This window comes from Neolamprologus multifasciatus, chromosome 17 (assembly GCF_963576455.1).
Source record: "Neolamprologus multifasciatus chromosome 17, fNeoMul1.2, whole genome shotgun sequence".
NCBI classification, from domain to species: Eukaryota; Metazoa; Chordata; class Actinopteri; order Cichliformes; family Cichlidae; genus Neolamprologus; species Neolamprologus multifasciatus.
The window spans coordinates 7,519,997-7,535,018 of record NC_140455.1 but is presented as its reverse complement, the minus strand read 5'-3'; the positions used below and the strand labels follow the sequence as shown (position 1 = coordinate 7,535,018).

At 41.3% G+C, this 15,022-nt stretch overlaps 1 protein-coding gene across 2 annotated transcripts in view; it reads left to right on the top strand.

Annotated features, from left to right (window-relative positions):
- Window positions 1–15,022, top strand: part of LOC146498867 (ephrin type-B receptor 1-like) — a 131,558-nt gene that overhangs the window by 68,464 nt on the left and 48,072 nt on the right. For both annotated transcript variants that reach the window (XR_014870211.1, XM_085138026.1), the window contains exon 9: window positions 1,094–1,218. Coding sequence is in view for 1 of the 2 variants with exons in the window: in XM_085138026.1 (XP_084994152.1) it covers window positions 1,094–1,218 (125 nt within the window). In the remaining variant the exon portion in view is untranslated. The remainder of the gene's footprint in view (window positions 1–1,093; window positions 1,219–15,022) is intronic.

The following is a 15,022-nucleotide window of genomic DNA, read 5'->3' as shown; positions in this document are numbered from 1 at the left end:
CTTAGAGGCCATAAAGTGAGTGAGTTATTACTCCATCAATACTTTATGGAGACAGACACAAGTGATATTTCCACTGCTACCCAAATTTAGATTTAAAAGCCGCTTTGCTATGGAAAAACACATCATTTACCTCATCTACAGCACCCCTGGCTCATTCCTAATCGAAACATGATCCATTGTCACCCTGCCGTTTTCTGAGCGCATTTGTTACCGCTGTCGGATGCGAGGCTTTCTTATCCCTGAAATCTTTTAGGACTCAACAAAAACTGATTTATTTTTCAGGTTCACTGCACTGGGGGAGATTTTTAAATTATGCAATAGCTTTTGAGTGTATTTCATTTGACTTTAGGATGTAAAACTCAACACTGTGTATGTGTGTGTGTGTGTGTGGGGGGGGAGCTCAATTGTGGCTATGTGAGGGAAAAAAAGACTGTGGGGTTTTCAGGTGACAGATCGCTCATGCTGTCAAATTATTTCTCCAGCAGAAGTATACACCTCTTGAGGCATCACAGCATTTACTGTGCGTTATAGCTGCTCTATGAAATTATGGTGACTCAGCTGTGTAAGATGCATACAGTCTATTTAGGATATAATGGCTTTCAGCAGAATCCCCATAAAACCAAGAAGACAAAATCTCTTGGGGTTTTTTGTCCTTTAAAACACTAATTTAATTAAATTTAAAACAGTGTAGTACATCTTCAGATGCTGTGTGATATTAGTCTTCTTCTCGCCTCATGTTTCCACTTTAGACTATCAAAGCACAAAAGTGATGAAAGCCATCACATAAAAAGATCCAGAAGCTGAACCATGAAATACATTACAGCCAACAGCTTCTCGTTCCTAAAATTATGGGTTAAAAATGCATCGCAGACATAGCTCTTGTTTCCCCATCAGTGACAAGTGCAGTAATTTGTTTTCATGAGCTTGGAAGAGGAAACGTTTTTCTCCATTGAGTGCAAATAATCTTTGGCAATATGTCATTAAACTCTGTATTTCCATATTTATGGTGTTTAAACATGCTAGCAAGTCTTTTAACTGCCTAATTGATTGTGTATTCTTGTGTGCGTATGTATGTGTGTGCGCTTTTTATCAGCTCCCTCAGTAGTTCCCATAATGCACCAAGTGAGCTCAACAAGTCGCAGTTTCTCGTTGTCATGGCCACCGCCCGAACAGCCCAATGGAATTATCCTCGACTACGAGATACGATACTATGACAAGGTAGGTGGGATGATAAATGTCTGTGTTTGTCTCTGTGTCTGTGCTTTTTGGTGCTATAGTCGCTGGCAGTAACTCATTAGTCAATAAAGCAGGCAAATCAATATCAACTTCATCAGAGTCATCCATTATCAGGACTTCTACTGAAGACCAGCAGGATTCTCACTTCTGCACAAACACCTCAGCCTTTAAGAACTTGAATAAAAGTAACACCAACCTTTTTGGTAAAACTACATGTATAGTTCTGTGCAAAAAATTATGAGCCACTACTGCGTACTTTATATTTTGCTTCCAAGAAACCCAAAAGTTCTTGTAATTTTTTAAAAATGGTCCTCAGATGCTTTCTTTTTTCTCTGAACACTGTTTTTTCACTCATTTTTAGTCCAGTCCTTATATCTGACCATTTTTAGAGAAATGAATAGCACCTAATTAAAGGCATTAACCTGTGTTGTGTCTACACATAACAGACAACTTATCAAAAAAAAACATTTTTAATTTTATCTTTAGGCACTGTGTTACCAGCAACCTGTCACAAAACAGACACTTTGATAGGCATAAAATAATATTTTTGTACTAACAAGGTGATTGTCAAAGAGATATTAGCTAAAAACTTGGCATGTGACAACACGGTGTGCAGTGTGTTGTTGAAACATTTGAGGAAACTGGACAAACAGAGGACAGAAGGAGTGTCAGATCTTAAGAAACAGGAAAAAGTCTAGCAAAGATCTAATCAGAGAAATGCTTCTTCCTCTTCAGCTGATCCATTAGCAGTTCACTGAAGCCTCATCAGAAATGGTCTCGGTGAAAGAGTGGCTTTCAATTAGCCAAAATTGGGGATGCTGCCATCTGTAAGACATGAGCTGTGTCTTAGGCTACGTTCACACTGCAGGCGAAAGCGCATCAAATCCGATTTTTTTTTTTGACCCTATGCGACCCATATCCGATCATGGTATGACAGTGTGAACGGCACAAATCCGATATTTTCAAATCTGATCTGGGTCACTTTCGTATGTGGTTCTGAATCCGATACATATCCGATGTTTTAGAAAGCGACTGCTGTTTGAATGGTCATGTCGCATTAAATCCGTCTTTTACGTCACTCACACAAGACAGACGCCAATTATCAGCTCCGAAAAAACGCCCGAGAAGACATCGTGAACGCTTCCTGGCCATCCAGTGTAGATGTTAGTGAAACTGCTGGGAAGACAACGTTGGAGAAACGTGAACATTTTATTTGTACTGTATAATCTGCAGATTCTGACAGAAATCTGCAACTATCCTTTGAAGCACCGCTCCTCTAATACTGCAATAAAGATGATTATTAGGTTATCTACATTATTATGTAAATAACAAAATAACTTAAAGCAAAAATTGGGAAATGTAAAGTCCGAAGTCTTTATATTAAGGGCCATCAGTCAAACAATGTTGTTTGCTCTGGGTCCAAACAGAGCGCGTTGTGTGTGACGTCTTCTTTTGCGCATGCGGGCCGCTTTGAGCGTTCACACTAGAGAGCATTTCCTGTCGCATTTTATTTGTAGTGTGAACAAGCAGACAAAAAAATCAGATTTGATCAAAAAATTGGAATTGAGCATTAAGACCTGCAGTGTGAAAGTAGCCTTATATATCATGTTTAACCTGACTAGCGAAAGACCGCAGAGGTCTGAAAATGATGAAGCCAGGAGTCCGCTGTTCTAGTTGCTCTAGTGACCCTTGAACGCCCTCTAGCCATCAATCTGGTGGGTAACAGACGTCTCCGAAAAGGTCGGAGCACTTTTGCAAATATGCGATATGTGATGTCTTGATAAATCAAGCAGATATTTGAAGTTTACACAGCTACATTAAAATATGTTAAAAGTTTATTTTGTGACCCAGATAGAGTAATAAGAGTAATATTAAAACTAAGTAGCTGCCGCCATTGTTGGAAACTGGAATTGGCTGGGCCACGAAGGATACACCCAACCCATCCTTCAAATCTTAGGAAAAGGAGGACGCATTTGTCAGCTGCATTCGGAGGAGTCTACGAATTGGGACAGCCTTCATTGTGTCACTGTGACGTAATTGGTCTAAAAATGCGTCCTCAGGAGGATGCAGCCGATGTTTTGGGACACAGCTAAGGTGGAGGCTCTCTCATGGTTTGGGGCTGTATTTCACAAAGTGTTGTTGGGGATTTTCAAGATTGATGGAATTATGAACACTGAAAAGTCAGATTTTGATCCATCATGCAATACCATCTGGAAACCATCTGATAGGCAAGAGCTGAATTTTTCAGCATGAAAATGCTACTAGTGCAGTAGAAAAATACCCAGATAGAAAACAAAAAGGCACATAATGGATTGGCCTCCCTAACACCATTAAAGCAACGTGGGATCATCCCAGAAGAGAGTAGAACAAAAGGCAGTCCTTCAAGAAGCTTAGGGAACTATTCCTGAAGGCTGCTTAAAGAAATTATAAGAAAGCTTGCCCAAGACTGTGTTGAAGACTAAAGGCGATCATATGAAATGACTTGACTTTCAAGCTGGTTACATTTATATAAACTCTGATTTTGTCTTAAATACTGTATTTCTATGGATGTTTCTGCATGTTTCAATAAATCCTTACACCGATTTCACATTTTCCTAGCAAAATATAGACTTACGCACAGCACTGCACTTTCTGCTTTTTTACTAGGGGCTCTTAATGGTTTCACATATGTTACAGTGTCCGCTGTCACTAATAGCGTTCTATTGTTTGCTGGGTGTGAGATCATTTCCTAGATTTATCTTCCTCAGCTCACTGTGGTGATGTAGAGTTCAAGTTCCCATCTTCATCAACAATAAAGCATTAATTATAAACACACATTAGGAGCTCACAGAAGTGTTGTTGCTAGGTAGATATCGTATGTGCTACCTTATGTTTCCAGATTCAGTCCCTTGCAAAACACAAAAAACAGCAAACAAAAATCAAACAAAAAAACATGTTACTGAAAGAAATTAGATGTGTTTAATATTAATAAGGAGACAGCTGGGATAGGCTCCAGCGCCCCCCGCGACCCTGAAAAGGATAAGCGGAAGCGAATGGATGGATGGATGGATTAATAAGGAGGAGAGGCTGATAGCAATCTTAAAATATTCATCAAAAAAAGAATAGTTAGGTACTACATCATCAATATAAAAATCTCAGACTATCCAGGAGTTTAAGAAAATAAGGGGGTAGGATAACTCCAGGCAGCGGAGGGAAGAGAACCAGTTTTTAAAATTTAATAATTGATTTTTTTTCATCCATCAAAGAGAAGCTTCAAACGTGTATTGGGTATGGCGATAATTTATACAGGCATGATGTTATGTTTTTAATACTTGACAGAAGATTACGGGCTGTCTGGTAGTTTCATAGACTCCTTGAGAACATCCATCCATGTTCCCCTATCCTCCAAATACGCAAAAACAGCAGCAGACACCGTGACAAATGTTTCTGAACGTGTCTGTTCTCCATCATATCATTCAAGAAATAATAATCACTCAGTACTGCCGTTTTGTAATATTTGTTAATAAATATTTCTTGTCATTTAGTATGAAATTGCAGCTTGATAAAAATCATCATCACTGGGTTTGGTGGCTGATCAACATGGCAATTATTTCAGGACAGCTGAAGGCAGAAACCTGTCAGCATATTTCTACAATTTATAGCTCTTATAAATGATGTATTTTTGTCTCGCACTCGTGCTGAATGCCTATTCATGTATCATCTTTTATGCAATATTATTTCCTAATAAGTCAGGATTGATCTTAGAGCTACAATGCATATTTAATGGGGCCTGCAGCCATACTGACAGGGTTTTACAGTGATGTAGAGCCTTTCTTTTTTCAACCACACATAAATTGTTGATCGTATTTGTGCAGGAAGGATGAGTGTCCATTCATTAACAACTGGCTTTAAAAAGCTGTTTTCAGACAATCAGGACCGCCTCACTCCAACTCAGCATTTCACTGAATCGAACACGAACAAAGGGACTAGTTTGGGCTGCTGCAGCTTTGTTATCGGTAACATGCAATATAAGATCAAATTAGGATTTGTGAAGATGAAAATTAAATCAACCATTAGGCTAATCAGAAACAGTAAGAGCTCATGCTGATCTTGGGAGTCTCAAGCAGCTAATTATTTAGTCTTTACTGAAAACTTTAGAAGACAAATGGACAATAATTTAGACAAATTTCCCCAAAACCTTTCCAGCTAATCCGATCCTAGCTGAAATATTAAATATTTAGGTAGCCACACAAGACGGCGATATCTTTTGTTGCTGTTTTACAGGAAAATATTCATTGGCAGTCATGTATACAGCTCTGATGCATTTATTCAATTTACTGCTCATGTTGTTTTGTCTGTTCCAAAGTCTGCGAGGCGGGATATCATAGTGTTTGTAGACTGCAGCCGCTAATATTTCTCTATTGTTTGCTGAGTAAGATGGTGTCCTAGATTCATCCCCTCAGCATTCTCTGTTGCTGTGGGCTTCAGGTCTCTCCGTGGACCTCAGTACATGCCCGAAGTCAGCACAGAGCACTGATATTACATAGTTACCTTTATCTTAAAAGGGCAAAGCCTTTCACCCCAGAGAGATAGAGTCTGCCACAGAAAAGAGAGCAAGAAGCGTCCGTTCTTCCAGGCCATAGTGTTGAGGATTTCTGTTCCAGGCAGGCAAGGTTGAAGGAAAATGATCGATATTCAAAATGATCCTTTGTAGCTTTCTTTTACTCCTATTGTTCCTGTTTCGCAAAGGCCAGAAATGTGCTCAGAGAGAAGAACCACTTGTGTCCGTTAGCTGAACTCTTTGGAAGTTTTCTTTATTCTTCCCTATCCTGACCCTCTGAGTTCTACTGAGAATAAAAGGAAACTCTCAGTCTCAGTACTTGATCTCCTGCACAAGAGGGATGCCCACATTCTCCATCTATCATTTCTTTAGGCCAGGTCAAGTTAGTCCAGACATTCTTCTCCTTAGCAACGTCTCCTAGCACATCCTGAGGGATCCAGAGGCATTCCAGTACCACATCAGATATACATAAAATCCTTTCACAAAGTCAGAGTCTACCCTAGGGTCTCCTACATGATGCACATGCCCTGAAAATCTCCAAAGGGAGGCACCCTGAAGTCAGCCTTATGAAATGCCTGAACCACTTTAGCTTTTTAGATATAAAGGAGCACCAGCTCTATTCTGTTCTCCTTCAGGATTGATTGAACTATTTCTAAAGTTTAAGCTCAACCACCCTATAGAAAAAAATATTTTTAGTTGGTTATAACTAGGGATGGGTACCGGTATCCGGTGCCATGATGGCACCGGTTCTGATATAAACGGTAGTAACCAGACCGAAAAGCAGCGCACATTTCGGTGCTTTATTTCGGTGCTTTTTTTTCCTGAGATGTGATACACTTTGAATTCTAGCCAATCATTTTACGTTTCCGGGGATAGTAGGCGGGTCCAGGTACGTACGTTCTTTTAGAGCAGAGCTACAGGTTAAAAATGCCCAAGGCGAAGCGGTCAAAAGTCTTGCTGTACTTCACAGCAAAAGATGCAAACTCAGCAGCCTGCAACAAGTGCTTTAAGGTGATACTGTGGAAAGGAGGTAACACCTGAAATCCGATGAAACACCTGGCGACGCATAGCGTTTTTTTTAAAAGCCGAAAAATGCGCCGTATTTGATAGCTTGCTGCGAGACCTCACACCGAGCGCATCTACTGCAGGTGTGGTGCCTGTTATCGGACGAAGAGTTAGCAACATCCCCCAAAAAGCTGAAGAGTAGAGTCCTGGCCCCTATCCCTGCCAGTGTAGCAGAAATGATTAGGATGATGATGCAGCAGCAGCCGTTCTTCTCTGCGTGAGTAGCTTAATGTTGTTCGTGTGTAATTTACGTTGAGTAGGCTAACCACGTTATTACATTAATGCATGTAAGGTGAACTAGCAAACATCATCATAGCTACATGCGGCTGTCTTCTTGTTTGATGGCAGATACTCCCTTCACCCTGGCCAAAAAGGCTAAAATGACCAAATAAAAAGTGGGAAACAGTTAAACATGAGAGGTTTTTGGACAAAGTTTTTGTTTTTTCCATTGTTTAAGCACTGCTTCCAGCCAAGAGTGATACCATATATGCCCTATAGCTGCAGAAAAGGCTAACATTGTTATCTTTTTACAAAAAAAACAGCTGAACATGAGAGGTTTTTGGACCAATTTTGTGTTCTCCATTCTTTAAGCACCGGTTTGAGCACCGTTTAAGCACCGGCACCGTTTCAAAAGTACCGGTTTGGCACCGGTATAGGATAAAACCTAAACGATACCCATCCCTAGTTATAACTGTATTTTTTTCTGGAATAAAGTTTATTATTGTGAGTAATTTTTCAGATAAAAGCAACCAGAAACCTGCTCCTCCTTTTAGGAATGTGAAGGTTGTTGTGGTGGAGGGGTTATTAATCCAAAGGAGGTAAACAAAATAAGGTCATTGCTGCCACCTGTAACAAAACCTTGGAGGGGAACCTCCACAACCAAAGTAGTGCTTTAGCATAGGGCTTGGCTGTAGAGTCCAGAAGAGCAGGAGACTCACCAGTGCCTATCTCACCACTGTAGAGACATGCCCTGGAGTTGGATTCATTTTTAGGATTTGGACCTTGGCATGCTGATCATGTGAACTTCCATGTTCTCTATATATACTGCTTCACAAAAAGGAAATCCCTTTGAAAACCCCCAAAACAGGAATGGTTTTAAAGGTGGAGGCCACTGACATTTTTTCTCTCCCCGTCTTTTCTGACAATTTTTTGCACTAGTTTGGTTAGGGTCAGTCACCGGTGGCATGAGGTGACACCTGGACCCCACAGAGGTTCCAAAGGTAGTTCAATTCCTCTAGGATGGGACTCTCAACACAGTCTCAAGAGCATGGAGGAGATTCCAGGACACAGACAGCTACTCCAGGAGAAATGGACAGGACTGTAATAGATTCTTAACCCATCAGTAGGACCGATATCTGCTCCGTTGTGCAAGGAGGAACAGGCTGAGCACTGCCAGAGCTACAAAATAAACCTCCAGCAGGACACCAGTGTGAATGTCTCTGACCAAATATCAGAAACAAACTACATGAGGCTAGCCTGATGTCCTCTAGTGGGCTCTATGCTCACTGCTCGACACTGTGGCGTTTGCCAGAACACCACAATATGCCTTTGACAGATAAGAGCCGGTTTACCCTGAGCACATGTGACAGACGTGAAGGGGTCTGGAGAACAAATGAAGAACGTTCGCTCAGCATGACAGGTTTGGTGGTGGGTCAGTGATGGTGGGGTCAGGCATATCCACAGAGGGGCGCAGAGACCTCTACAGGACAACAATACACTGGCACACTGTGAAATCCACTGTCAGACCCTACACTGGTGCAGTGGGTCCTGGTTTCCTCCTGTTGCACAATAATGCCTGACCTCATGTGGCAAAAGTTTGCAGACAGTTTGTGGAAGATAAAGGAGTTCATACTGACCGGCTCCCATGCTCGCCTGACCTAAATCCAATAGGACGCGTCTGGACACGTCTGGGACGTTATGTTTCAGTTCATCAGACACTGCCAGGTTGCACCACAGACTGTCCAGGACCTCAGTGATGCCCTGGTCCAGATCTAGGAGGAGATGCCCCAGGACACCATCTGTGGTCTCATTAGGAGAATGCCCCGATGTTGTCAGGCATGTACATAAGCACATTGAGTGCCATGTTGAGTGGCTGGGATGAATTTTCAGTAAAATGGGCTGGTCTGCCACATACTTTTCTTCATTTGGATTTACAAGGTATCTTTGAATTAGGCCCTCTGTATGTTTGTAATTTTCATTTCCATCAAACAATGTAACATCCCTTCATTCCTAACATATTACCCAATCAGTGTAGATATGCAGGCAGCATGATTTTTTTCCCCCATTGAGATCAGATCTACATTCTGATTAGTTTCTTTAATGTTTTCGAGCAGCGTAGATACTTTTAGCTTTGTGATCAGATTTCCATTCTGTGGATGCACTCCAGATATGAAGCAGTTTCTTGTGCAGACAGAATATTATTTACCCTTCTGGAGTCAGTGTTTTGCAAAAGAGATCACAATATGAATGTCTTGCTGCAGCGTTGATAACAGCGTTACTCCAGCTTTTGTAATGTAGAATAGTGGAAGATCGTTTAATCTTGTTAACCGATTCACTCAAAAGCAGAAACACTAAACCACCAATTTATCCCCTCAGTGGGTGTTTTTCAAAGCTCCTACCAGTCTTCTGTGAGGCTGTCTTACTGAAGCAATCAAGCCTTCAGCTGCCTGTAGTGGACGAGGTCCTAATTTGTATGAACCAGGAGACTATGGAACAAAAGACTTCATAGTCTAGTTTGAATAGCGAATGTCAGAGCAGAGGCACCAATGTAAGCCTCTGATTCAGTGGTAAAACATGCAGTTTCTGATTGCTTTCCTATCAAAGAAGTTGCTCTAGGAAAGAAAATTGCGAAGAGAAAGGGAAATTGCGACAGCATATCTTGTCTTTGTAATTCCGCAAATAGGAAGCAATGCATTTCGAGACTCCGAGTTAAACTACTCCCATATCTATCACCCAAAGGTAAATATAAGAATGTCCTCATCTTTTTTTGAAGCAGAGCCAACAGCTGCAAAAACAGACAGACTTTTGCTGCGGACAGATTAAAAACAAAGAGTGAAGCACCTACAAGGGATTGTGTAACATACACCAAACAGAGCGCGTGCCTCCTCGGCCACGGATCACATTTCATTCCCCACCATCCTCCAGTCCTTCGCACAAGATCTGAAGAAAATTGTTTTTGGCATTTTTTGGAATACCACTGCTTCTCCCTGTGCTCATTTTTTTCTTTTTAATACACACTGTCAGCGAGTTGGTACTTCCATAACTCATTGAAACTCTCAACTGTGAGCGCAAGTACAAACTTTAAATGCCCAGTACTCTTGTCAACTGTTTTTCTTATCTATTCTCTTTGATGAAAACACTCATGCGCAGCCCTAAAGTCCGTGGCTTCAGAGAACTTGCTCAGAGATTCCAATTTTCCAGGGCTGTCAACTTCGCAGGGCTGCACAAGGACAACTGAAAACGTGTGTTTGAATCTTTCCTTTTTATTTTTATGGATACTGCTGCTGCTTTTTAAGTCTTAATGTGGCACTAATGCAACCATTTATCATTACATAACTAAAAAATCCCTACCTATTACTTCGAGGTTTGCTTTCCAACATATGTGGAATTAATGCTTTTTATAATTGCACTTAATTGTATTGTTAGTTTTGAATTAATTAGTGTAATCATTTGTGATGCCTTATTAACAGTTTTAAAGACAGGTATTTTTCAGCAGCATGTACCTTTATTTTTATCTTGTCTTTTTCTAGCTGGTTAAGTGTTAGCATTAGCTCTCACCCTGTTCCTACCTTGTCTTCTGTCACACCAACCCTCTGCATGTTCTCCTTCACTACACCTGTGAATCTTGCAGCTCCATCTTCAACATCCTTTTCCCAGTACATCCACTATCCCTCCTCCATTTCTAATGTTGTCCCTCCTGCTCACTCCCAATTAAAATCTCAACATCTTCAACTCTGCCACCTCCTGCTCCTCCACTCGCCTTTTTAACTGTGCCACTATCTCTAAACCATACACCATAGCAGGTCTCACTACTGTCTCTTAAATATCACTAATTCTTATACAAAACTTTCATTTAGACTCTTGTCGATTCAGTGTCTCCTATCTATAATGGGCATTAGACGACACATTTTTCTTTTAGGAATAAAGGAGAGATTCCGTGAGCTCGGTGAGGGTGACTCATCTCCGATAAACGAAAACCATTTATATCATTTTCATTTCATCTGTCGTTCAAATGTAAAATGTTTCATGTTTCTCCAGGATAGGACTGGCTGTATTTCAAACATTATCCGGAAGCACAGAACAGATAATAGTTGTTTCAAGTGGGATTCATGGTACTGCGTCTGTCGTCTGTTTGCGTAGGTGTTTGGCTACGCAGAGTACAGGATTATGCTATGCAGTCTACGTGGGCTTGCTTACATACAGCAAGAAAATAACCAACAGTATATAGATGTTGCTGATGCTATGCATCGGTTGAATGCTGGATTCAAACGCTGGTCTGAACAGTAAAGGGGGCCCACAAAGTCATGAAAAGATCAATAAAGCACAGACAAAGACTGTAGTAAACAGATGTGTTAGAACTTCAAGAATAGTCTACAGCAATGTTCCCTCTAATTTTTTATTTGTCTGAGCGAACACACAAACTCCCTGAGCGGCCCCTTAGACCACTGTGAGCAACAGTAAACGTGTGCACTGTGGTCACGCCAGCATCGAATCCATCCAAGTTACATGGTTAATTAAAATTATCATAACTTGAACTCCAATAAAGCTCTGACTTGTATTATGAGTCTGAGTCTGTGGTCTGGGAGAGAGTCCTGTAAAATTAATTATATAGTTACTTCTTCAAAAAAGTAACTGAGTTATGCAAATAACAAAGTTTTTTTTAAATAAACATTTCAAACTATTTACAGAACAATCAGCTGTTCTGCATCAAATCTGATGCCACACAAATTATTTGTGCCACTCCAAAAAATAATTTCTGTCCACTATGAGATAAAGGAGAACAACAGTCTGATACCTGCAGGCCTGACAGCAGGAGATGTATCACTCCTGTAACACCTGTAACATTCAGCAGTCGCCTCATTGTTCTGACACACACAACAAAACTATTGACTACACTACACACTAACTACACAAGATTTGTGCTAAACGTCGCAAATCTCTCACATCTCAAAACACCGCCGTCACTCCTAAAACTTCCCCCCTTCCTAAACAACTAATGCCATGTTGCCATGTCATTTTTTTGATTGGTCGACATGGTACTTTTTTGGACGAATAGGAAAGGGTGGGGTTTTTTGGTTTTGTTTTTGCTCACAGTGTTTTCCTTATAAAATGCTGTTTTTACCGTTTCTTACCAAAGTAAATATAAACAATGATAGTATTCAGGAAAAATAAACATTGCATATATTTTTTATCATAACTCTGGTTTTACGTGGCCGATCAACACAATTTAAAAACTGGTAGAAAGTCCACACTTTTTCCGTCAACTTCCGTCTGTCCTGCTCACATCTCCAGTGGTTGTACACGTTGCCATTAACTCCACATCAGTCGGCACATAAGGACGCTGTCGTAGCCTGTCAACAACATTGATTAACTGCGTATATACGAATATGAATCGCATAAGGTGGCTTTGTTCTAATCCGATGCGGGAGCAGCCAGTCACTTACTGACTAACACTGCAAAACAGAATAGTTAAAGCTTTATTTTCAATTCAGGTCGATTTTTTTTTTTTTTTTTAAATTTTGTGCGCAACACAGATTTTCTGTACGCAGAGACCGTGCCACCAGTGCGCAATTGCGCACGTACGCAGCTTAGAGGGAACATTGGTCTACAGGTATGGGCAGGGATGGCTCAGTAGGTAGAGTGGAAGGTCGGGGGTTCGAATCCACTGAACGGCTACCATGAGGTACCCCTGAGCAAGGTACCGTCCCCACACACCGCTGCCGACTGCTTAGGTGAATAGGTTGAATGCAGGGGTTTCTCAACCTGGGGATCAATAAAGTACACTCTACAGACCTGTTGCTCAGCATATTTTTGACACTGCCTCCTGTTGTCAGCAGACAGCTACTACATGTAGACAAGAGTCTACAAAGCTGTGCATTGGCTGTTTCTTTCACAGTCTTTTACACTACATACACAGCATTGTCACTGAGGCATCATCAAAAAATAAATAAATAACAGGAAGAGCACAGTAGCCTTATCTCCATATGGAGCACTCACCGCTCCTCTTATTCTCACAGTTTTGGTATCAGCAAAGTTCCAGGAAAGATGGAGAGCAGGGAGAGAAGAGGAGGTCGAGATTCTGCCTCTCGCAGGGCAATTAACGTGAGCTGAGGACACGGTGAGAAGTAGGGCTCTCACTGAGAGATGTACTGCAGCTGTGGTCTGACAGCCACAGATAAAACCCTTAGTCAAAATCAGTGACAGTGACTTTACTCTAAGTCAGCCTTATTTGCTGCTGCTTTTACTTCAATATCATTTAACGCAGAAGCCAATTCAGTCGCTGCGTTTCACACCACGGAGCAGTCGGCCACATAAAGACTAATTTTAGCACATATTTGAAAGTGAAGATGTCCCCGGGGAGTGGTTTGATAAGCCTGCAGAGAGAGGACAGGTTTTTCTTACCAGACAGCTGTACTCTACCTCCTGCTCTGGCAGTTTTTTGTCATTTCTCCACCTTCTCTCGTCCCCTCCATCCTCCCCACCCGCACCTTCCTTTTCCACTCCCACTCTATAGATAATGAGGTTTTAATGTAGTAGATTTGATATGGTGCAAGAAGGCTGGATTTTTCCCCATTACTTATCTCTGGCTACCAGGCCTTCCCAGATGGGCTGCCCCCTAACCTCTTCATTCTGGCAAACATAGAGCCACCCTCATACCCCCCCACCCCCCCACACACACACACACACACCTTCAAATTCAAACTTCACCCCCAACACAATACCCCATTTCTCGGTCCACTTGCAAATATAACGCATTCTTTTCAAGCCTTTAACACTTGTCCTTGCGTTATGTCCTAATTACGAGAAAGCAATTAGCGGCGTCCGTCTTGTATATATGTTAATAAGAGAAATCAGTATATAAGATGACATGAATGAAGGTAATAAATACTATATGATATCGCATATCGGAAAAGTAAACAGGCCCCGCAGCAACAAAGGGGGCTGATGATCGGGGGATGAGTGTTGGTTATGAAAGATTACGATAATAAAAACAATCATCTTTAACCCTCTTTCATCCGTTCCATCTTCTGGTAGCCGTCCCTGCTTTTTTGTCTGCTTTTCCCTCAATTTCTTCCCACTCTTTCCCCTCCTGACCTGTCCTGTTCATCACCACCGTCATCTCTCTTCCTCTCATCTTTGCTATGCTTTTGACCCCCTCCACCCTACCGCCCTTCATCCTCACTGCATGCTTCCCTTCCTCTACTTTCATGCCATCACCACATTATCTGCCATTCTCTCCAGACTCCATTTCAAATTAACTGCAGTGAAGCTTTTTTTTTTTTATCTGAAAGAAATTGACTGACGACAGGAAGTCTAGAAGGCAGACAGAGAAAGATAGCAGTGCAAGGTGGTGGTCTTTGGTTTATTGGAGTGGCCTGATAGGTCTCATACCTAATTCAGTCCAGAAGAAGAAATGGAAGGAGTGAAGACCAAATACTCACCTGTCTCTGAGGGTAATAGCTAATTAACTGCATTGTGACAGAAATACCTATATATGCAGGGAATGAAGGGGGGTGGGGGTTAAAAGGGGTGAAAACGTAACTGGAAGATATATGAGGGGAAGGAGCATCATATGAAGCAAAAACTGGGGGTTTAGAAATGTTAATGATAGTGAGCTTGAAAAAGCCTGAACAACATTTGTTCTCATGTGGCAAGATTCTGTGTTACCACACCAAGAAAACTGGAAAAACATATCATGTTTCTGTATCTTTCCAGAAATAATGACAAAGGATCGCTAAAGACTATTCATTGTTTTTGTAGGGTTGGCTACAAAGTGGTGCTAACGGGGTAAATGTTGGAAATCGCATGAGTGCCAGCTAAAGATTTCTGACTTCTTGCCTTCTGACAGTGACTGCAACTGTACCAGAGGAACCTTTGATGTCTGAGAGGATCCTGTGAGGATTTAGGTTTCCAGAGAGAACAGGACAACTTTGCCCTTTACTCTGGTTACAGTTTAGTATA